The sequence below is a fragment of the Thermochaetoides thermophila genome, assembly GCF_000221225.1.
Source record: "Thermochaetoides thermophila DSM 1495 unplaced genomic scaffold scf7180000011806, whole genome shotgun sequence".
Lineage (NCBI taxonomy): Eukaryota > Fungi > Ascomycota > Sordariomycetes > Sordariales > Chaetomiaceae > Thermochaetoides > Thermochaetoides thermophila.
The window spans coordinates 2158206-2180792 of record NW_006383023.1 but is presented as its reverse complement, the minus strand read 5'-3'; the positions used below and the strand labels follow the sequence as shown (position 1 = coordinate 2180792).

General features: G+C 50.3%; 4 protein-coding genes across 4 annotated transcripts; 2 read left to right on the top strand and 2 right to left on the bottom strand.

The window, feature by feature from the left end:
* Nucleotides 1-64: 64 nt before the first annotated feature.
* CTHT_0006140 (uncharacterized protein) lies at nucleotides 65-2254 on the bottom strand (the record flags this gene model as incomplete). The annotated part of the gene is made up of 2 exons (XM_006691084.1): nucleotides 65-1420; nucleotides 2045-2254. 2 exons carry the CDS (start codon nucleotides 2252-2254, stop codon nucleotides 65-67), a joined length of 1566 nt encoding a protein of 521 aa, XP_006691147.1.
* Nucleotides 2255-10322: 8068 nt separating this feature from the next.
* On the bottom strand, nucleotides 10323-12198 carry CTHT_0006130 (uncharacterized protein; the record flags this gene model as incomplete). The annotated part of the gene is made up of 2 exons (XM_006691083.1): nucleotides 10323-12074; nucleotides 12130-12198. 2 exons carry the CDS (start codon nucleotides 12196-12198, stop codon nucleotides 10323-10325), a joined length of 1821 nt encoding a protein of 606 aa, XP_006691146.1.
* Nucleotides 12199-14516: 2318 nt separating this feature from the next.
* Nucleotides 14517-15897, top strand: CTHT_0006120 (uncharacterized protein; the record flags this gene model as incomplete). Its single annotated transcript, XM_006691082.1, has 2 exons — nucleotides 14517-14668; nucleotides 15060-15897. The coding sequence occupies 2 exons, from the start codon at nucleotides 14517-14519 to the stop codon at nucleotides 15895-15897; spliced, it is 990 nt and encodes a 329-aa protein (XP_006691145.1).
* A 6020-nt stretch (nucleotides 15898-21917) lies between these two features.
* On the top strand, nucleotides 21918-22452 carry CTHT_0006110 (uncharacterized protein; the record flags this gene model as incomplete). Its single annotated transcript, XM_006691081.1, has 2 exons — nucleotides 21918-22075; nucleotides 22305-22452. 2 exons carry the CDS (start codon nucleotides 21918-21920, stop codon nucleotides 22450-22452), a joined length of 306 nt encoding a protein of 101 aa, XP_006691144.1.
* Between the last annotated feature and the right edge of the window lie 135 nt (nucleotides 22453-22587).

Here is a 22587-nt window from a genome sequence, read left to right as displayed (position 1 = left end):
GTTGTTGTTGTTGGAGGACGCACCACCGATCGAAAACTCCCAAACAGCTTCAGATCCCCGGGATTTAATAATTCTCTTGGCCCCCTTCCCATTTAATCCACTCATCTAAATCAATCTCCGGCTCGGCCTCCATCTCCTCTTTACTCTTCTGATCCCTTATCCGACGTAGGATCTCCCTCTCGATCTGCTCCTCTCTCTGCTGCGTCGATCGCCTACCAACTGGTTGATCCAACCCCATATACCCCTTAGTCTCCTCTGTCAAAGGCTGCATCACCATAGTGCCCACATGCATCCCGTCCAGAAACAGATGGTTGTACTCCATCGACTGGTTCGTGCCCAGGCTAGGGAACTGTGCGATTCCATGGGGACCGGCAGAAAGAATGGGGTTGGGGCCGGCGGTGGCTCCGATCGCTGCGGCAGACGGATAAGAGCCGGCGGTGCTGTTGTTGCCCGGCCAGTTAGGCGAGAGATGAGGCCTCATTCTGGAAAGCCCCATATCATCCAGAGGCAGAGGGGCGACCGCTGGAACAGGGACAAGGACAGGAGGCAGGGATGGGTGGATGCTGACCGTCGTCATTATTGGGCCGGGGACGGGAGCTGAAAGGGGGAAACCGTCGAAGGGGCCGGGAGCGGGCAAAGACGGCGAAGGCTGCTGAGGTCCGGTACTGGGGGCCGCGGAAACGGACGCAGGTTGCTGTTGCTGGGCGGGAACAGAGTCAGCAGCGCGGGTGGGCGCGAAGGGGTCGGCGAGGGCGGCCGGGTCGGGCTTGACGATGTCTGGGCTGCTGGGGGTGGCTACCTCCTCCGGCAGGGAGGCCAGGCCGATGCTGTCGGCGTCGGGCTCGTCTTTTTCTTCGTCATCATCGTCATCATCCTCTTCGCCCTCCTCTTCGGGCTTGGCAGGCTCCTCCTTCTCCTCCTCCTCCTCCTCTTCCTCCTCCTCCTCTACCTCCATTTCCTCATCAGACTCTTCCTTCTCCTCCTTGGTGGGCACGGTAGGCTCACCCTCATTCTCACTCTCCTCCTCTTCCTCAGTCTCTGGCTCGGGCGTAGGGGAAGGAGTATCATCAGGCGTCTCATGACGCCTGCGGCCGGCACGCGAACGGGCACCGGCACGACCACGACCGAAAGCAGAAGCACCACCACGGGAAGCACGACGAGCAGATGAACAGGGGGTGCGCTTGGCGATGCCGACTGGCGTCGGTGTGAGGGGGTCGGCGGGAGGGTCGCGCGTCGGGTTGGGCCTGCCGCTGCCGGGGGTCGGGCCAGCAGAGGAAGCCGAAGAAGAAGGAGAGAGACCAGAAGGTTGGGCAAGCTGCCTTTCCTTCTCGCGCGCCCAAGCAGTCCTTGTGGCCCTACCGCTCGCCCAACCCTTCCATTTGTCGATGCCAAGTTTACGGCGGATCTGGCCGAAGCGGACCTGAGTAGTGTGAGAATAAGTCAAAAATGAAAATGGCAGAATTGAGTGATGAGCTAGAGGGAAGATAAAGGGGACCTAAGGGAAAACGAAAAGAAGAGAAACAAGAAAAAGAGAAAGACAACAAATAGAACAGATCTTGACCCTTGTAAAATGAACATGCGAACTCCAGATAACAAAAGATGTAAAAGGGGTAAAGTACAGTGAAAGAACTCAACCGATGTCCGGAACATAGATGATGAAATTTGTAGAGATGTTAAAGAACAGTTCAAGAGGGCTTGAGGAAAAAAAAATATGAACTCTCACAAGAAATATTCAAGGCTCAATACTCTAGATCACAAAAACTTGAAGAGGTAAAGGGGAGTAATAAAGTGTTGCAGACAAGCCAAGAGTTTTTTCTCGTGCAGTAAGCTTTAAGAGTTTGATGAACTAAGGCCATGAAGGGAAAATGAGGGGCCATGGGTGAAAACTGCGATAAAGCAAGGCGAATTTGACCCTTTTAGGACCATTCCCACGGTTCAGATAACAGAAAGTGTTCTAAAGCATGGTAAAGACAGGCCGGAAGACCAAGACCAACAACTGCTATAGAGTAATTCTATGAAACAGTGAACAGAGTTGTGAACATACCTTTGCTGTCTCGGCATTTTTCAGGCGATTATCCTCTGCAATCGCCACCCAGTCAAATTCGGGTTTGGTGATTTGGTGCTTGAGCATGGTGAAGAAAAAATACGACTCTTGCCCGTTCGGCATGTTCTTGCGAAGCGTCTCATCAGCAAATGCTTTCGAGAGCTTGGAAGCATTTTTGGGCCCCTTGGTAGCGTTGTTGGAGGCCGGCATGGTTGTTGGTCTAAGTGATTCCACACATTAGTATTGGCTAATCAACCAGCCAAAAGCAAAGAATGATGGTTACATGAGTAGAAGGGGGGAAGAGGAAGAAGAATGGTCAAGGCACCCGGCTGGGAAATAAATACTCGCCCCGACCGGGGTGCGGATAGCGAGTGCCTGCGAACGGCACCCCGCGAGGGACAATATGTTGGCTTGAGAAGCGGGGTACACGTAGCGGTAGGCAGAAGAGGACTCTCAACAGCGGGTAAGACCTTCGGGTGCTGCGGGCAGGTGCTCTCTTAAGAATGTTCACGACAGGGGCTCAGCAAGCGTTGCAGGTAGGCACATGCGGCTGGAGATGATGCTCGATAGCCACCTCAGGCTTGCTCTCCTTGCCAGCGAGGACAATTATCTGCCCCTGGTGGATGAGATTAGGCTCGTCTAGGCGAGATCTCCCGCCACAGCCAGCGCTGAGTCCCTGATCCAGGTGACAGAGGCTGAGCATTCAGTGAAGGTGTGCTCCATGCCAAAGGCAAGTTGGGATCGCGATGCCAAAGGCTTCAATGTGAAAGGTGGGATGGTGAAGTCAAACTTGCGGTGACAGTGAAGATTGAGACGAAGCTCAAAGTTCAGATCAAGGCCAGTGTGCATAAAAGAGTGAGAGGCAGGTTGAAGGCTGGGAGCAGGAAGAAGATTTGTGCATGGTATCTCAAAGGAACGAGGATTTGTGAAAAGGACGTGATGTTCTATGCAGAGGAAGGATGTCTAGAACCAGGGAATGGCATGCCAGCCAGGCCAGCTGATTCATGAAGATGATTGACTTGCGTATCTTGGACTTACCTATGAAAATAATACCGGGTGGCGATGATTTGGAAGACAATACTGCGAGAGTGCTGAGAATATGCTTAAGCGTGGTTGCCGCGGCGATGCTTTGCTAGGAAACAGTAAAACAATTCGGGTGACTGCATTCTAGTTGGTTGTTGGAGGAGGAAAAAGGATCTCATCGCCAAGGTTTGCAAAGGATTTATAAACTTGACAGAAGCAGCCTCCGTCCGATATTGTGCTTCAAGCCAGAGCACATGGCAGGAACGAAAGACGAATCAACGACCTTGCTTGCAACTTTTCGTCGGTGGCTTTTCACCTTGGTGCGGGGAGTCAATTCTCCGACATTCTGGCCAAACAACTTCCAATGTATCAGCCACCAAGGCACTTGGGAGTTAAGAAATGTAAGAACGACCAAGCACTTTACCAATTGTATCATCGAGAGAGCTTCCAAGTTGGCCCTCGACCTTGGTAATAATCAATCAATACACCAGCGCACTTATTCACAACGCTTTGATCCAGTGACAGCTGAGAACTCAAGTCAAAGAGAAGGCAAGTACAATGGGACAATACAACAGGGGACCTGCTGACAAAACTACCGACGAAGCGACATCTAGATATGTGAACCTCGAGCACGTTGACCACATTGAGTCAACCAACCGGGAGAGATGCTAGCAGTATTTCAAGCTCATGGAGACAAGCCCATTAGCCTAGGGGCAAGTTGAGCACGATGAGAGAACAAGGCAATGCTTTCTGGCCACGCTTACTCACATATCAATGGTAAAGCCTTCTGCGAAGCGATAGGGTGAGCTCTCCATAGCAGGACCACCGACAAGTTATGACCTGGAAGCGTCAGGTTCCTTCCCTCACTAACTACTAGGGTTAAACAGAGATTCCAGTTGACTTCTTGAGCGGATTCGAACTCAGACAGACAGTGCCAGCAGATAGACATTACAATTGAGCACTGTAAAATTCTGGTTTTGCAATGAGCCTGACTGACAGGTCTGAATCTTGGGGAGCATGTCAGGGAAATGCATCGAGAACACGCCATAAGAGACCAACTCCTAGATATCCTCTAGCGACATGAAGTAATGATAGCTTAAAGGACACAAGTTTGGATTTTTTTAAGCTCAATATGACCCTGACTCAACTGCTGGATTTCCCAAGACTTACGCCATGGACACACTAGGAATTCTGTTCCAAAGCGCTTTCACAACACTTATGCAATTTAAAACTGTCTTTGACCTTTAACCATGCCTGTTACGATCAGATTGGTCAAGCATGAGCCATATTGACTCAAGATACATGGAGTAAAAGAAAGTTTGATTGAGTTTTTTGGCATAAAGGTGTCGTCATGACTAGAACATGAATGAATTGGTACTAGCAGCTCCGAGGGAATCATGTAATCTCTCACAAGCGGACATTATAATTCACCTGAGGGACTTGGTGGCGCTTATCCAACCACAGCGTTTTTCTCTTATGGTTCACTCCTCACTATGTGCTATGCTTTCACTCAAATGCTTCATTATTATACATCATGCTCTGTCTATATGGGCATGGACTTCAGTAGGCTAGCATCTTTGGAGGGAGGTGCCCCTGGGTGAAGGGTGGTTACCGATGGACTGTGACTCCTTTTCAGTGATCTTCAGCATTTCAACAAACATAGGACATGATACTTCACGGAATGTCCTTAGCATAATTCCTCCAACTACATCATTTGTCCTAGATACTTCATCCCTGCTTTAACCCTTCACTTTGTTCAGCCACATATTCTTGTACCCTGTATCATGTTCAATCCATGTCCATTATAAACAACAAATTCCCTTACTCCAACTCAACAAGGCACATCACACTCAGAACAACATCATTCACACTAAGTAAAGAATCCGAGAGTGCTACGTTGTTGGCTAGATATCAACTTTTGATTACAGAATGACTCTCACTTCAAATGGACAATGAAGCCAGGCACAGGGAGTGGTCATGTGTGAAAGATTGGGAGCAAGGGAAAGACCAAACGAATTTTCTGCTTGCAAAAATCGGTGTCTGAATTCCAAGCTGAGAAAACTAACACAGAGAAGTGGTGCAAAGCATGTCCAACATGGTGGACGCTCAGGGAATGCCCGAGTAGCAACTACTGGCCATTAACTTTCTAACAAGCCCTGCGATTTGCTCCCCAGGCTCCATTTCGGGTACAACCACTTTTTCCCAATTGATAATTGCATTTATCTGGCTTTCCATATACACAAGCTGGCCAAAGATCCTTACTAAGACCGATGACAATTTGGAAGATCTTGGTTGCTCGGATGTGTTGATTGATAAAGTGCCAAGAGACTCGCGCAGCTGGTTGTCCCACACCAGGCTCCGCTCTCGGCTCGGCCCGCTGTGCCAAGCATGGGGCCAGGGCTTGGTAGTGCTCTTGGTAAAGACCCACCGAGACTGCACATCACGTTTTCACTCTCTCTGAACGGTTGGCTTTCTCTGCTTTCTTTTGCCCTCCCATGTCTAGGTATGCGCATTATGACTGCTGCAGACAGCTGCTTGGTCCCAACCATCTGTGATTGCTGGTGTCCCCTACAGTGGGCATTAACAGTGGCCAATGTCGACGAGAGCCCCAAGTCAAAGCTGTTGTTCTTACGGCTCTATCATCAAAGTGAACGCCTGCCTGCAATCCCGGGTGCTTAGACTTGAAAGAGACTGTCAATTCTAGCATGACTCTTGGGACTCAAAGTGAGCTATCACAGCGGGCACTTGCAGCAGGTAACTTAAAAGAGGAGACCCAGCTGAGGCGTCTTTCCTTCTCTCAACTCAATAGCTAAGGTTTGACTCTTGCCTCAAACACCAGGTGGTTGATCTTTGCAGCCACAGCTGGTGTTAATACTTAGCTTGGAGTCTATATCAGGTGCTCGCAAGGGGTACTGACTGCGGGCAATCAACCTGCTTGAGGTCCTGTACAGCTTGGATGAGAAGATGATCAACGAGACATAAGGAGTAGATAAGGTACCTTAGGCATTTCAGAATTCTCAGCTCTCACACTAGGCATTCACATCTTCTATATTAGTGGGTGTCAGAATAGAGTAAATAGCAACATTGAATAATGGCATTTGCAGTGGGCATTAACAGAAGGTACTAACAACGGGCACTAATAATGGGCGATAGCACTCAGCTGTGGACTTTAGTTCACACTATACTGAACACGTTAGCATGATGCTGCATGTTTCTGAACTAAATTCCATCATCACAGCCGGCATCAACAACAGTCTCTAACAACTGATGATAATGTTTAGCTCTCCATATGGCGGGAACAGTGGCCTCTAGCAGTCAGCTTAGGTGTTCTTTAACATGCGGAACTGGCACCGTGCTATTATGCTGGGCAGCTGGCACTGACAACGGGCACTGATAATGGGCGACAAGGCTTGATGCTTGGACTGGAGTAGAACGAGGAGTTTAACAGCGGGTGATAACACTCGAAAGTCAAAGTGAGCACCAGCACCGGGTTCTACCAGTGGGTGATCATCGGGAGACGGAATCTAAAATCTGAGACTAGCATGGACAACAATAACCATCATTTTAATCAGGATGTTGACTGGCGGATTCCAAGAGATGTTGAGCAGGTATAAAGCCTGAGAGAAGGCAGAGGGAGAGACTGGTAGCAGGCAAAATTCTGCAGTGAGATCTTGGGTCTTTATCTTTATAGGAACAAAGTTATAAAGTCAGACAGGAAAGAACCTCACTGCAGGTCAAAGACTGAAGTCACAGCGAAAACAGTTGGTGTTCACTCCCATCACAGTATGACCTTGGCTATGATAACGGCTGCAAAAAATGAGGTGTTAGGAATGGGCATGGGGGACAGGCAGTTTAGTGAAAACAAGAACCGGCAACAAGTTGCTCAATGTCGTGAAGTTCCTGTTGTGAAGGGACATTTTGAGAATATAAAATCATTATGGGTTCAGGAAATAGACAGAGGGCTTGTCACTCTCCACCCTAGCGAAACACACAAAGACAGAGGAGGCAAAAAGACTGTCATAGAACAATGACATTGCTTTCAAAACAGACTATATGTCCATGTGCTCACATTGAGTCTTTTATGAGGTAGCTGTAAGTAGAGAAAGAGACTTGTCAATGTCCTATCTATTCTCTGGTAAGAAAGACATCACTTATGCCTGAACAGTTACAACAGGTATGGATAGCGGGTACTCGCAACCGAGATGCCAACGAGCTTTTCAGTAATTGCGATTACTGGTAGAGATGTAATTTTGCTGTTTAGACTCGAGTAGGCAGTTGTTAATGAGAAGTTCTGTTAGCAGGTGGTGATGTTGAAGGTTAACGATGGGCATTGACAATGTGTGTTTGATAATGGGAGTTATGGAGGAAGGGATATATCACTTCACACGATTCCCTTAGGTAAGCCTGAGACTACTCACAGTGTTCTTTGACAATACACATGAACGGTCGGTGCACTAATGGGTAGTTTTATAATGAGCCACAACGGGCTTGGCAGACACATATTAATCTGCTGTATATACCCTGGTGAGCAAGAGCTCATTTACACCGGAGTTTGACACCGTCCTTTGAATGTAGGTACCGACAGTAGATGATCTGATTATACGAACTGCGGTGGAGGAGGGGATATGCTAATTTGTTAGAGATCTTTCGGAAAACTGGCTTTACACGCACCAAACTAGGCAGTGATCATGGGTTATCATAGCGGCTACTAATAATAGGCATCCAGTTGCAGTAGGCGCCGATAGTGGGCGCTATCAATAGGCTCCCCCATCGGGCAGCGACTGTGAGCACTAACAACCTTCTCTGGTGCTAACTTCTGGTGGGAAGTGACATTAAGCACTAAGAGCGGGCACCGACAATGGGCAGTTGCTACTGGACTCAGCAGCAGGCCGCTGACATAGAGAACAACTATAGGCGCTCTGTGCCAGTAGCAACCAGCAAAGACATAAGATTATCAATTCGTTTCAAGTAATCTGTGTTTGGTGCTTATGTAGGGCTCTAGCATCAAGTGGTGACCTTGGCGCTAATAGGGGCTAAAACAATAATATTGATGGGCTATGAATAACAGGCCTCTGATTGCATGGGATAGTCTTACTGGGCCTTAACGCGGGTTTCTGGCTTAGCGAAAAGTCAGCAGCTGTGTCTGTGACGGGTGCTAACAGAGGGCATCAAGAGCGGCCTTAAGGAGAAAGATAATTATGGACCTGCTCACAGAAAGTGCCGACAGTGAGCGTCTGTAACAGAAATAGAAGCGTTTGTTGAGGAGCAGCATATTCAGAAGCAAAGTTCCCAGTGGGCACCAACCACAGGTGCTACCACTGTACCCTATCCTTGGGCTCCGACAGTGGGAAATTCACGGCTGCGCTAACCGAGTGCGACTGCAGCGGGTACTAACAATGGGCTGTGAACTATATGAGAACGGTAGCTGTATTCACCAGGCCAGCTACAATGGACGTTAGCATCAAGCACCAACCGTCTCCACGACTTATGTGGTTGGCCGTGTCCGTAGCGGGCATCCACATCAGGAGTCTACCTTGGCAATAGCTCTGTCTTGAACTATAAGACATCAGCAGCTAGGCTCCCTGCTGGCTGTATCCCTCCATCAACTAGCGGTTGCACTGGGCACTGACACCGCACACCAACCGCTTGATGTTGCGGCTACGCCCGCAGCCACACAGAGGCTTGCATTGCCCCCAGGGGAGACAGCCAGCTATAACAGCAGGTATCAGCCGTGGACCGAGTCACCAGCCATATAATGTCCAGGCCAATACCCGCAGCTATGCCCACGGCTGGGTGGTAGCAACTGGCATTCACAAAAGGCAGTCCTGACGGGGCTTTATGGGTGGACACTTGTCCAAGCCTCACAACAAGGTTTAACCTGCACCATATCGCGGTTGTGCATCGCGACCGCGACTGTCACAGCGGGTGTTACTATTGGACAATTCCACGGGGCTTCATGGGGGAGGTGGATGTGCTCGGCCGCAGCTGCGGCACTATACTACTAGGGGAGCTGGATAGAAATGTGAAAACAGAGAAGGAAGACTTGAGTTGAGGGGGTGCAGCGGGCTAAGCATTTAGTTGAAGGTTCTCAGGCGGCCAACAGGCTGCCGTTCGCTCTTCTCGCTCTTTGTTCTCCCATTTTCTCTCCTGCATCTGACTTGGAAAACTCAAGGTTGATGCTCTGCCGACTCCTCAAGTCGCTTCGATGAAGTAGGCGTCTGGCGGACGATTCACTGGCGAACCGAGTGCTGGTCATAAGCGGAAGCGGCCCGTTCTTCGAAGAAGGATAAGGAGAGTAAGAAAGCCGTAAAAAAAGTGAGTGGTAGCACGGCCATAGCAAGTAGCTAGCTCGGCCCCCGACCCGGACAAGATTCAAAGCGGCTGTGAAGGCCAAGGTTTCCGACCCTGGCTAATCGTATGGCTACACTGACCCTTCTATATATTGCGCCGGGCAGTAGCAACAGGTGGACATTGGGGATCAGGCAGTCAATGTACCGGATGTTAAAAGTCGGCTGGTAACTGGCATCTGGACGTGTACGTCCTGCTAGACCCGAGGTAAGACGATCTGCAAAAAGATGTTGAAGTATCGATAACATGGAAATGCCACACAGGGAAACACTGGAAAGTTCTGGAGCTGGCTAGATGGCCCTGTTGAGCGAGAACGCTTACGTTGCTGCTGTGGTAAAACAACGGCTACAAACGACACCAGAGCGGGTAACCACCAGTTGTATTTTAGTACACAGCTATTTCATTAACCAGGGACCAGGGTAACTGTAAACCATAAAACCACCCAGAGTCATATCACAATCTCAACTTGCCATGGTACAAATACACCCAATGCATTAGCATATCCAGGATAACTTTGTAGGTAGCACAAGAAAGTACCAGAGGGGACCTTTCGATACATATCTTAATCATCCCTGGCAGGGGTCATACATCCATCCAGAAGTCAAACTTTCCTGACGCATAAGTTGATCGGGATTTATCCAACCAAGTGCTGCAGACTCTCCGTTTAATGGCCAGAAAGCGAGCGCTCAGGTGCAAAACGATGGCTCGAGAGGAGCTCGAGTAGATGATGAGATCTGACAGTTGATGATTGTCATTATCTCAACAAGTCGGCGACCATAGCTAGATCTGGTTACAGCAACTTGTCGTGAGAGGCGAGTGTGATCCTCAGCAAAAGCCTCGTCCACTTCCGAGAAGCCAACTTTCCTCCCATCCCACCTAACGTATCCAAACTAAAACCCATCATCGCTTACTGCCCCCCATTTTCACCTGACGACCCAACTTGACCCTGTTGTCCCTGCCCCTGAGCCTGACCAATCCGCTCCCCAACAACCGGACCCGGACTCCTCACCACCGACCCCTCCTTTCCCCCATTCATACCTCCGCCAACAACCGAGCTCGCTCCATTCTCAGGAGATGTCGCAGGCGAGAAACAAGCCGAGTGCTGCGAGGCAGGAGAGACTGAGGATGGAGCCGTCATCGCTGTCGTGGTGGACCCATTAGGACTGACGCTCGCCATAGTTGTGGGCGTGTTGTTGTTAGAGTCCATGTTAGGTGTGGTCGGAGGGGTCGTACGGGCGGATGGAGCCTCGGGCTGGGAGGGGGCACGGTCAGGCTTGCCTTGGAGTTGGGAGGTGAGTTGGAAGGCTGTGGTCGTGCTGGCGGTCGGATCGTCGGGGACCGGGGTCGGCGAGGGGAAGACGGGTTCCATTTGGGTCGGTTGTTGGAGTTGTTGGACCTGGGGTTGATGTGCAACGCTCATGTTGTTGTGGTGAGATTGAGGTTGATGAGTGAGGTGGTGCTGGTGGTAGAAGGTCGCGAAGTTGTTTGCGTTCTCCATCGCATAGGTGCTAGTGGTACGGGGGATAGGAGGGAACATGGTCTGTGAGGGAAGGCCTGTAAAGGTCAGAGTGCCTTGCACCGCGGGCTGCATCTGATTGTGCTGCATCTGAGTATGCTGCTGGGTCAGATGAACATGCGCTCCGTGTGTCACGTTTTGCAGCTGATGGACTTGGAAGTGTTGAGGATGGAGGTGGCCGTGAGCTTGGGGATACATGTGCTGCTGTCCGACAGCCTGGGCAGTGTTCTGCTGCGGCGGCTGCCTATGAGACTGCCAGGGTGATGCTGGCAGCGATGAACCGCCATTGCCCAAGCTAAAGTCCTGCAAAGGAAACTCGAATGGCGAGCTGGCTGTTGAGGGTGGAGGAGTAGGACCAGCACCAGCATTATTGCCCATTGTACCGGCGCCAGATGCCATGCCCGCAACACCGACTGCAGGACCCATGGCTGCAATAGAGTTGTGATGATACGTGGTACGCTGGTTCTGGGTTTGAACAAAGTCGTTGCTTGCCGTAGGCGGGCTGTGAGGAGCCATCATGAAGCCCGAGGTATCGGCCGCCATCATACTGGCATCTCCACAGGGAGTCATGCGCGACTGTATGAAGGAAGTATGAGCATCAGCAAGAGCAGCGACAGTCATCGCTGCAGGAGCTGACGTAACCAGATCAAATGGGCTAGGCTGTTCGCACATCCCAGGATGACCATGAATAGCATTGGTCAGAGTATTCATAGCCTGCTCTTGCTTGACATTGGAAAAAGATGGAGCCTGTCTGTCGGGGCAGGCACCCGGCTGGCCATGGACAGACTCGCGTTTGACCATTGGTGCAATGGGCATCATCGGGGCTGTAGGAGCAGGCAAGCCATTCTGCTGAGACTCCTGTTTGATTTCCACCTTAACCTTGGGCTTGACATCTGTGGTGGGCTCAGCCTTGATGATGGCCTCGCCGGTTGTCTCATCATCCTCCTTTTTCGGCTTCACAACATCAGTCTTTTTCTTCTTCGTCACCCTTGACTTATCATCTGGAGTTGTATTCTTGTTGCGACGCTGCGGCTCAATGCCGAGGATAGCAGCACGAAAGCGGGAATATCGCATACGGGCAGCGTGGCCGTTGGTTATCTTTTGGGTCAGGTACGGGCTGTTAGCCACCTTATTCCAGTCGATCTAACCGGATCAGTTAGCATGAGATAGCACAGCCTTGCTGCGGAGTTCTACCTACATCTTTCAGGCACTTCTGCTGGAGGATGGCAAAGAGGAAGCGGGCCATAGCATTGTCGTTGTTGGCCATGTTGGTGATGGTTGCCAGAGGCTGGCTTAAGGAGCCTTGAGAGTTGGAATGATAGCAAGAGAGACTCAAGACAATTCTCAGCTCAAACCTTGAACATCAACTGCAGAAAGGAGAAGAGCAGCTCAGTGTTCATATGATGGGACAGCAGGCCAATATGGCAATTAAAGCCCAGTGTTCAACTGCTTGCTTGGAGAAGAACTCTGCTGTGGCCGCAATCACAATCACCAAAAGTCAGTGCTCAGCGGCGGAGTCGTGAGTCACTGGGGTGTAGTTCAGTGGTGAGGCGGCCAGTTATATGTCTGTTTCACCATCAAAAAGGCCGATTGGGACCTTCGTATGGACTATGAGCTGCAGTTTGCAAACTATGAACGGAGACCAACCGCTCAGCCAGGTTCCAAGGCTGTGGGGAGGTGCGGTATTGTCAAGCAGGACTAAGGAGGGGTGATAAGGACGGCAAGGACACGAGTCCCCTTGGTCCAAAGGCCCTTTAAGAGCAAGGTTGGCGGGATACCTTGGCTCCTTGTGTGCATGTAAGGAGGATCGTCAGGAGGAGGAGAAGGAGTAGAAAGCATTCCCGATGGGAAGAAAGGCGCAAAGACGGCCAGATATACAAACAAGGCGGGGCAAAAGGACCAGCCAAAGGGCCGGCTCCTTTTTCCCCCAGAAAATCTTTCTGGCCATTCAGATATTGAGTTTGATTCCAACCCAATTGAGATAGCCGCACGGCTGCCACAGCAATGAAAAGCGACGGCATGGATGGTTGCCTGGACCGCGCAGGGTGTCCCGTGGTATCCCGTGGTGTGAGGGGAAAGGCTATCAAACAAAAGAAAAACTGGAAAAAAGGGAGCAAACCGCTGAAGCCATCGGGCCTCATGCTGACACGAGATTGGTGATACTGCTGCGTCGGCGACGCGCTACCGCGGCGCCTTCGCGTAAAGTGGTTGCTCCAAGACCTGGTCGTGCATGGTTTATGGATGCCGATCCCTGCTCGCGGTTCCCTGCCGAGGACGGTGACACCCACTTGCATCCCACCAAGCAGCATGGCCACCTGCTGCACCTCATGCAGTAGTATGGGAACACGCAGCGAATGCGAGCTCGAGACTGGGACCTACCTGATGGAGCAAACAGAGCACCGCGACCGGGGGAGATTGAGAGGATTGCAAAGGCAACTCGACGCATCCGTCAATTGATGATGCCATGACTATAACAGCAGTCATCGTGGAAGTCGGCGATGGCATGTCTCCGAGTTGTAGTGGAATGGTGAGGCGCAGAAGTGTGGTACCCATGTTTCCGGTGTCCAGTCCCGGCAGCGTCACATAAAATATAGATGAGTCACTAATTGGGGGAAAGATGTGAGTGGCTGGAGATGAAAAGGTCGAAACCGGACGACTTTTCCCGGCTCTCCAGTTTCCAACTTCCATCTGCCTCACAGCGTGACGGAGGATGACTGACTGATTGATGAGGCAACCATACGCACGTAACCGCAATCAGAATGGAGTCGTACCTGCATGGCCATGAACTTTCATAGCCAGCGGCATCGCTTCCGTCGCAGACTCGCAAGAGCCGTAAGTGATAGCGAGGGATGGTTTTGAAGCCAAGGCTTGTTCTCCCTGCAGCTTGCTGGGAGCCCACTCCAATATATGGGTCTGTGCCATGCAAAGATGACACGTCCCACATAGACTGCGACGCGATGGAGCAATTGGTAAATTGGAGAGTGCTCAGGCCTTTCTGCTGTGGCTTCCGTTGGCCCATCGCATTGTGAACGAAGGATTGTGATAAGCGAGTCGAAAAAGAACAGATTACCAATATCTCACCGATTTTGGCGGACTTTGGAACTTTCCGCTTGCGTGCCACGGAATTTCAGAGGCGAGGCCGACGTGGAAGGTAGCAGCACCGGCGCGTCGCAGCTTCCCTTCTTCTGTCGCGATATTTGCGCCAGATCATCTGACTTGTAAAAGTGGGGGCAGAGCTGCCAAGCTGCAAAGTCTCGCGCTCTTTCGGATTGCTGCCTGGTGGTCGCATCTCCACTCCTCAGGCAAAAACATGTTCCCCACCTACAAGTTGGTTTTGCGCGCTCATTGGCTGACTTGGTTCAGGGTCAGAGACATCGGCGCCGGCTGAACGTGTGGCCGGCGCAACCTCCTGTTTGCCACTTGTTTGAGCACGTCGTCTCCGCCCACCCACGCAATCTAGTTCTTCTATCTCTCCTTAGCAGACCTTAGCAATTTCACGCATCACTCAGCATCGCTTACACCGCCCGCGCTTCGCTGGCCCGCCTGCTCGGTCATCCCGGCTGCATCCCTACCCGCGATTCCACAATGAACAAAAACTGGAACGATAAGGCCGACAAGGACCTGTTCTTTACCATTTTGCAAGTTAAGAATATCGGCGTCATCAGCGGCTCAGAATGGGTGACGATAGGCAACCATATGCGCTCACTCGGCTACGGCTTCACCAATGAAGGATGCCGGTAAGTGTTGCGGCCCTGTGTTAGAGCTACCAACTGCCCGCCGAAACGTTGTTGCCGCTGTGTTGTTATGGTTTCAATTGGCGGTCGTCAATTGCTCACATCGCTGCTCATCGTGTATCGTGCTTACGCTTTACGGTTTGTGCTTTACCGTGTTTGCAATTGTTTGAAAACAACCTTTCAAAACACCGTCATCCATGTGACCGTCATGTACAGCTTTACCCGCTTACTGGATCACCCAATTGTTGTATTTTCCCGTATGATGACGGCTGTCAGATAACATGTAACTGCTGTTACCATCGTGCTTCTTTTACCACCATCATCCCCCCATCCCCAATCACTCCTGGTTGCATTCCCTATTTTTCGGTCTGGAACGGTGCTGATGCCCATGCAGTCAACATTTCCAAGGCTTGCGTCGTGCCCAAGCTAAAGCCGAGCAAAATGGCCTGCAGAATCCTGCTGTCAGGAACATCGATCCTACCATAAACCCTATCACCCGTAGGCCAGGTCCCGGCAGGGGTCGTCCGAGAAAGTCGGCAGCTAATACCAATGCCGATCCAAATGCTAATGCCGCTGCCGCTGCTAATGCCGCCGCCGCTGCGAACCCCGCCGCGAACCCCGCCGCGGCTCCTGGACCTGAACCAGCGGCTCCTGGAGTCCCGATTGCCCCAGCTCCTGCTCCGGCGCCCGTTGAAGCCCCGCAGCCTGGTGCCATCCCTCCACAGGGTTCTGTCCCTGTCGGGCCCGCGCCGGACCCGCAAGGAGCCCCGGCCACTCCGGCTCCACCTGGAGCTGTTCCTGGCTCATTTGTACCCCCTCCCGGGGCGTCTCCAGCCCATCCTGCTTTTGCTCAACCCCAAGCGAGACCATCTGCTGCTCCTAGGCCTACGCAAGGCCAGGCCCCAGCGGCTGCCCCGGCCCCGCCGCCGGTGGCGACGGCACAAACAAGCCCAGCTCAGGCTCGTCCTGCGCCGGTGCCTGCTATTACCGTAAACAACAATGCTGCTGCCGCTGCTGCTCCTCAAATAGCTATCCCTACCCCAGCTCCAACTACTTCTGCCCCTCCAGAGACGAATGACGATGAGGAGACAGAAGAGCGCGCAGCCAAGCGTCAACGGTTGAGCGATGATACAGGCAGCCGGGAGGGGTCCCTCGAGGATGAGGCCGTGTTGAATGCTTTGACGAGTGCCAACAATGTGGAAGGTACGCCTGGGGATTATCAGACCGAGTAAGTATTTATCCTTTATTAGAGGGAAAATTGGGGGAAATCGATGTTGACTAGAGAGATAGATATACCTACGGCGACGCTTAGCTGGCGTTCCCGATGAGCTACGTCGGCCATTCCCCAGTTGGTCGTGTAGTGCTGTGCCATCGCTCTGCCTGTCAGTCTTCATTGTCTTCAGCATAATCCATATTGCATGCGGGTTTTGACTCCTTTCAGAGAGACAATGAAAGGGAGTGGATGGAGGGGGGGGGGGGAAAGTAGCTTCGCCTTTGCTTGATCTTCAGTCTTGCTCTTTCTTTGGTTCGGTCTCCAAAAGCGGTACTCTGCTTCAAGTTGAGAGGAATTTTTTTTTCCCCGGCTTGTCTGCTCTGTCCTGGGTTAGAAGCAGGACGTTGTAATATTATGTATCTACATTATCTACGCTGCCTTTCTTTAGCTGGAACCGGTGTTATGGAGAGTGGGAAGGAGTGCAGGCGTTATTCTGAGTTTTAGTAGTTGCTGCTTGGTGCTGCTTTGCTACTGCTATGGTTGTGGTAAGGAGTCTGGCCTTGGATTGTTGTTCTTTGCCTTGAGTTTTGGGGGTTGTTTGTTGGCTGTGCCCAGGGAGTTGGCAGTTGGTGTCTTGAGTTTGAGCTTTGGAGTTGCTAGTGCCGAGTAGGTAGGGAAGGTAAATTAAACTAGCAGATAGAAGTCTTCTTGATCTTGCTCCTGGTGCAATGAGAAGGGAGAGGAGTGAAGATAACGAAAGTTGAGTGGCGTTGTGCCTTGGTTTCATTAACTGGTTCATAATGACAAGCTGTGAAGTCTAGGTGAAAAGGGTTGGTGAATCTTTTAGTGTCTACAATACCTCCCAGGCCGGTCCGTCTTGCTCAATGAGAACGAGAACATGAAAACGAGACAGCTTTGGCTGTTGAAAGGTCGAAGATCGGGTGATGATGGCAAGGCAAGTAACATCTTCCATAGGTAGCCAAGTAACTCTCATGAGGAATTGCTTATTCTGCTACATCTGATCTTTGTGTTTTGTGGCAGGTTCTGACTCCTGGTGCTGATTTCAACCAACAAACTTAATTTATCTCTTGGGAGGGTGAATTCTCATGGTAAAAACATCCCAAGTCTCTACTGTCTGAAATCAACTTGCATCGCCTGATGTACAATCTTAGTCTGAATGTTTAATTCCATATCTCCAACAGAAAAATATATCTCGTCAACGAAATGTCATGCCGATTGGTTCACTGTAAAGACCCACTCAGGGCGGTCGTCGACTAGAACAACTATGATGGACATCTTCCATCACATTGGGCTGTTTCCAAGTAGTCGCCCTCTTGGACATTGTGACACCAGGCCAAGCTGTCGTCGCCAAAGCCCCCTTCCGCCTGCTGGGAATAGCCCTATCGGCCATGCTCTCTGCTGTGACATTCCCCTCTTCAACTGGCGGAGCTGACCTTTGTCGGCGGCACTAAGGATTATCCTCTCTGTCCACGGTTGATGATCGCACCAGGCTTTTACCTCAACATGTCACAGCATCCTGCTGCAGCCTGCGGAGCAGATACTCACACACTCTCAAACGACAGTCGGCGTCCAGAGAGGGTGGGATCACTCAACTCGGAAAGGGAACCACAAGTCTTGTCCATCTCCTGCTCCGAGGAAGAGACAAACTGGAGAATATTGGCCCCTTGCATGGTTGTAGGAGGGAGATACTGGAAAGTGAAGCTAAGACACAAGGGGACATGGACCGTCTTGTCACGGCGTGGGGGGGAAGGGGGAGGAATAATTCCGCTGGGGCTGCTTGGTTGAAGGAGGGGAGGAAAATACGAATTCAAGGACTTGGCAGAGAGGAAGAAAAGATGATCTTGTCGATTTGAAAGATGGAAAGACGAAAAGGTGAAATGTCAGTTTAGTGTGTGGAGAATATGAAAGCCATCCAGATGGGTACAAGGTTGGCAGATGGATGAAGCCTGGAGATTAGAAGAGTTTGGTGTTGATAATTTACAGTTGAGATCAGCAATGAAGCAAAGTGCTAGAATAGACTGTCCGATCTGGACTGAAGACGAAGAACAGCTAACCCGTCTTTGTTGACACTGAAGGCACTCTACTCTTTCATGCATGAACTACGTGCAGGTACGCCAAGGGCAAAGCTGGCTGTTTATGTGGAAGAAGATGCCATTGGGACAGAAGGCTCTCTGAGGACTTGATGAACAGCACGAGCTCAGCTCTCTCTTCTTCTGTTGTATAGGAGGACACGCAGTGCGTTGTTTTACTGTGCAGTAAGGCTGGGAGCTCAATGAGGGAAGCATGTCTTTACCCCGCTGCTCTGTGTGCATAAAGACATGCACTGAGCGGTTTCAGCTGGCAGAATTTTGCAGATGATCACCATAATTTTGGGTTCATGATGTGGTTTATCAAGGTGCACAACTTAGTTCCCTAGGAGGTTCTATGAGTTGTTAATATGATCCCACAAAGATGGTTGGCAAAGGCTCATGATCGTGATATCTTTAAGTTGAGCGCAGTGAGAGCCTGGTGTTGACCCGAAGCTGCAATGGACGGAGAGTCTTACCACACGACGATGGTTTCCTGGCTAGTACGGATGCCGGGTGCTAGTTGGAACTCGCAGCCGGCAAAGTGTTTTTAACGCCAGGCATTAGTTGCTTGTCTGGCGCGGAAGCCTGCTGTTGATCCCAAGCTCGTTGTGGGTACTAGGCATTAGTCTGTGTCTGCAGCGGACAAAGCATGTTGACATCGGCAGTTAGTTACCTACCACTGTGAATTCTGCACTCAAAGTACCTAATTACTGAGCATAAGTCTCAACCCGCTATCAATGCAAACTGTGGCATAGACTCAATATGCGGACTTTGGCACAATAATAGCTTGGAAGTTTCACCAAGCGGTTACAGCCGGTAGTCACTATGGGCAGAGCTTGGGATGAGTGTTCTTTGATTAGAACCGTGAGATAGCTTGTTTCAGGTATTAACTTGTTTCCCTCTCTCATGGCATAAGGTTCTATGACAAGGCTTGCTCCAAAGACAAGGTCTATACGCTAAGCACAGCTGTTCCCCTTTCGGTCGTAAGTTTCGTCCGCCTCTTACTTCTAACTCATTCAAAATCAGCAAGGTCTTCCACAACGGAGACAGAGAAAATGGGTCAGGAGAGAACAGTCCGGGAGGTTTGGAAACAGGTGAGAGAATTAAACCTCATGCAACCTGGAGCTTGAGTCCTTAACTTGGTGAAGAGGCTGAAATAATGATAAGCAAACCTCCAGACTTACTACTCAGCTCTTATCATGAGGTTGCCAAAAAGTCAAGTTTTGGTTGAGAATAAAAGTTCACCAGCAGCGCTAAGAAGTGTCCGGCTACAGAAACCAGTGATTGTCTCGAGTTTATTCTCGACAGGAAAGAGCCATTAAGCTTTCCTAGCTTTCCGGGGTCCTGATCAGCGGAGAAGTGTCCCATTCGCAGCCCTGGAAGGGGTCTCCGCGTCCCTACTTAAGGGGTAACATTCTGCCTACGGGAAATTCCAATCAGCGATTCCAACCCGCGACCTCCGCGAGGGTGGTAGCGCGATTCAATTCTCTGATTGGTGTGCATGCGACTACGCCTTTTGGCCCAGCCGTCATCTGCCCCTTCGTTGAGAGGTAGAACCCGAAGGGCGCATTATATGGCTGCTTGCCATGAGAGAGAACAAGACAGATCTTGGGAAGAGAAGGTGTTTGAGCCAGGAGGAAAGGTGCGGGGCATAGGGCAGGTGCTGGACGGGGGGAAGAATTGAGAGGTAAGAACAGTTTTGTCCCCCAAATTCTGGTTGTTGGCCAGTTTCTGAGTCGTCAATTTTGCTTACATTAACGGATGAGAAGACATGGAAGTGAGCATCACTTGTTTTCTGGGATGAAGAGTGTCAATACATACAATAGTATCCTTCTGTCGAAGTTCACTTCCCTCCTACTGTTCGTCTGTTGGCTCCTCACCTAGTTGACAGGTCCAAAAGGAGCGAGAGCTACATTGGCAAGTTTTTCGTTCTTTATTAGGTTCAAGGCCGTCATCTTTCATGACACCATTACGGGACGAGATGTAGTTTCCAGCGAGAAGTCATGTCCTGTCACCGAAATTGCAGCCGGCAGCCGCAGCCTGCAAATTTGACTGGTAGCTGGTTGTTGACTTCACGACGGCATGTCACCCATTTACTCTATGCCCATTGCGTCAGTCTTAATTTTGACAGAATTGCACGAGAGAGTTAAGACGGGAAAGGGGTAAGAAGGGTAAGACTGTGATTACGTCAGTCTTACTCTGGGCTACTAAACACTCCTGAAATATTGCTATACCAGATTCTGAGAGAGTCTGAGGCCCAACATCGGGCTATTCTGCATTTGCCAGTGAAGAAAGACTTCCATCAAGAAGCACCCCAAGCTTGAGCATGTTTCGTGGCCCAGTAAACTAGATCAGCTATGTTTTACTGGGGCTGATGAAAAAAGATTTCTGCTCGCTGTAGAGATTGGCAATGGGTCTTGTTTAATAGAAGGGATCATGGCAGCTCATCCGACAACTCTTGGCATGTTTTCTGATTGCCAAGAAGGGTTTCTCAACATCCGTTGCGGGGTAACCTTAAGGGGGAACCCCTGAGTGGCACCTGCCTTGGGCCAGAACTTCACCAGAGCCACAACAAAGGTACATCATCAATATAATCACACCTTCCATCGCCACCACACGCACCCACATAGCTGCATATGCGACTAACAGCAGGCGGAGATAGCAGCGCAGGCGGTGGGCACATGAGGCGCACGCGAGCTCCGCCAACTGCTACTTTAAACCATCTGCTGCAGATGGCAGAATTTTTTTTAAAAAAAAATTACTCCAAACGAAACTACCGACTGCGACAGCCAGCACAAGCTGTCTGCTGTTGACGACAACGATCATGACACACTGTGAGAGCATGACATGGTCCCAAGAGGATTATGTGGCCCTTGTCACGGGCCTCTACAAGCTGTTCGGGTTCCAGATTGGGCCCGAACAGCGGGCAGTCATCATGTCTGAGCTCCATAAGCGTGGCTCAATCGGACTTGGGGTCCGTGAGATACATATTTCATTCATTTCGTCGTATGTTTGTTTCAGCTCTTGTACTGCTCTGTGTCGTCTTTCATCGCATTCGTTGCTCTACAGTGGTAACATAGGTTTTGCAGTTCACATCATTGCATGCTACCTTTACCATCGCTGGATGTTATGATGATTTTCTACCTAAAATGTGTGTTGCTCATGCAGTTATCATTGTACTTGTTTAGCCGCAGCCTGGTTGCCTTAAGTAGCGTCAATGATGCTACCATCCTCCGTATGCTTCGGTTTGTTCAGGGTGAGCGGCCAGTTGTTCCATTGTCCTCAAAACAGCTGTTTGAGCCAGAAAGAGCTGCAATCTCAAGGCCAGAAATTGATGGAAGCACATTTCAATCACGTGATCTGCGGACGAAAGTCAGGCCCTTGTTCTGGTCTCTCTCATTCAATGCTATTGTACGGCTTTCGCAAGATCTGAATTCTTTTCCCAAACATCCCACTTTTTTGCTTGTATCTCGCAGCATATCGTGATATCAGCACCTGTTTTTCTTTGCCCTAAACAACTTGTTGATTGCTAGAATCTCTTTACGTCGAGAATCATGCCTGTTCGCTGGGAGGACATCCGTGATGACCTCATTCAGGGGCTCGTCAACGTCTTTCCTCCTCTCAACAAGGAGCAACAGAATGATATAGTCGCATTTTTGCAGGCTCGAGGCCATGACATCGTTTGGAACGCACTTCGGTATGTTTTCTGTTCTATCTGCTATCGTCAGGTGGGTGGAATCACCATTTTGGGAAGAAGTCGGGCAAATGCCCCGCGTCTTGCCTTGTGATTCTATTTATTTCCTCTCTCATGCTGCCCTCCTTACCTTTCTCTCACCTTTCCCTTCGACCTGCTTTGTTATACCTCAGTCAGAAAAGTTCTGCTTCGCCAACTATTATCAACACCATTACTCTGATCTACTCTGGTTCGCATTGGGATACTTTATTCATAATGCCGCCCAAGCGTCTTCTTCACTCCTGGAATGCAGAGACTCATGAAGATGTTCTGATCGCTCTCTTGGACATTATGAAACCTGTCAAGGAAGATTGGGCCAAAGTCATGGAGAACCTGCGTGAGAAGGGGTACACCTTCTCTGAGGGTGCTTTGGTGTATGTGGCAGCCCCGCCAAATCAGCGCTTTTGCTTTGTTGTGTTTCCGCTTTCCTTCCATTTCTGATCTTCCTGTGTTCACTCTGCACTTATTCATACATTTTCTCTCTCCAACTTTTCCCTAACAACTTTCTTTGCTCCCTTTTCAAAAACACTCCTACGAACCACTTGGTTCCCTACTTTGCTGCACACATCTACGACACGATCTGGCCTTCACCATGTCTGCTAGAAACCCCACTGTTTGGGATCACGATGCCCATCTCACTCTTCTTCAAGCCGTCATGTCTGAGAACCCTCCCACTGCTGATGAGTGGGAGCGAATCTTGAAAAGGGTTGAAGCCAAGGGCTACAGATACACTCCCAGTGCTGCTATGTAACTCCCCCCACTGAAATTTCTTCAACCCAAGCATCATCTCCATTTTATCCTTCCTCCAGCTTTCTCTTCCTTTCCTTAACCATTTCTCTTCACTCCTCTGCTTTTCTTCCGCAACGCCAACCAAGTTTCTGCTTTC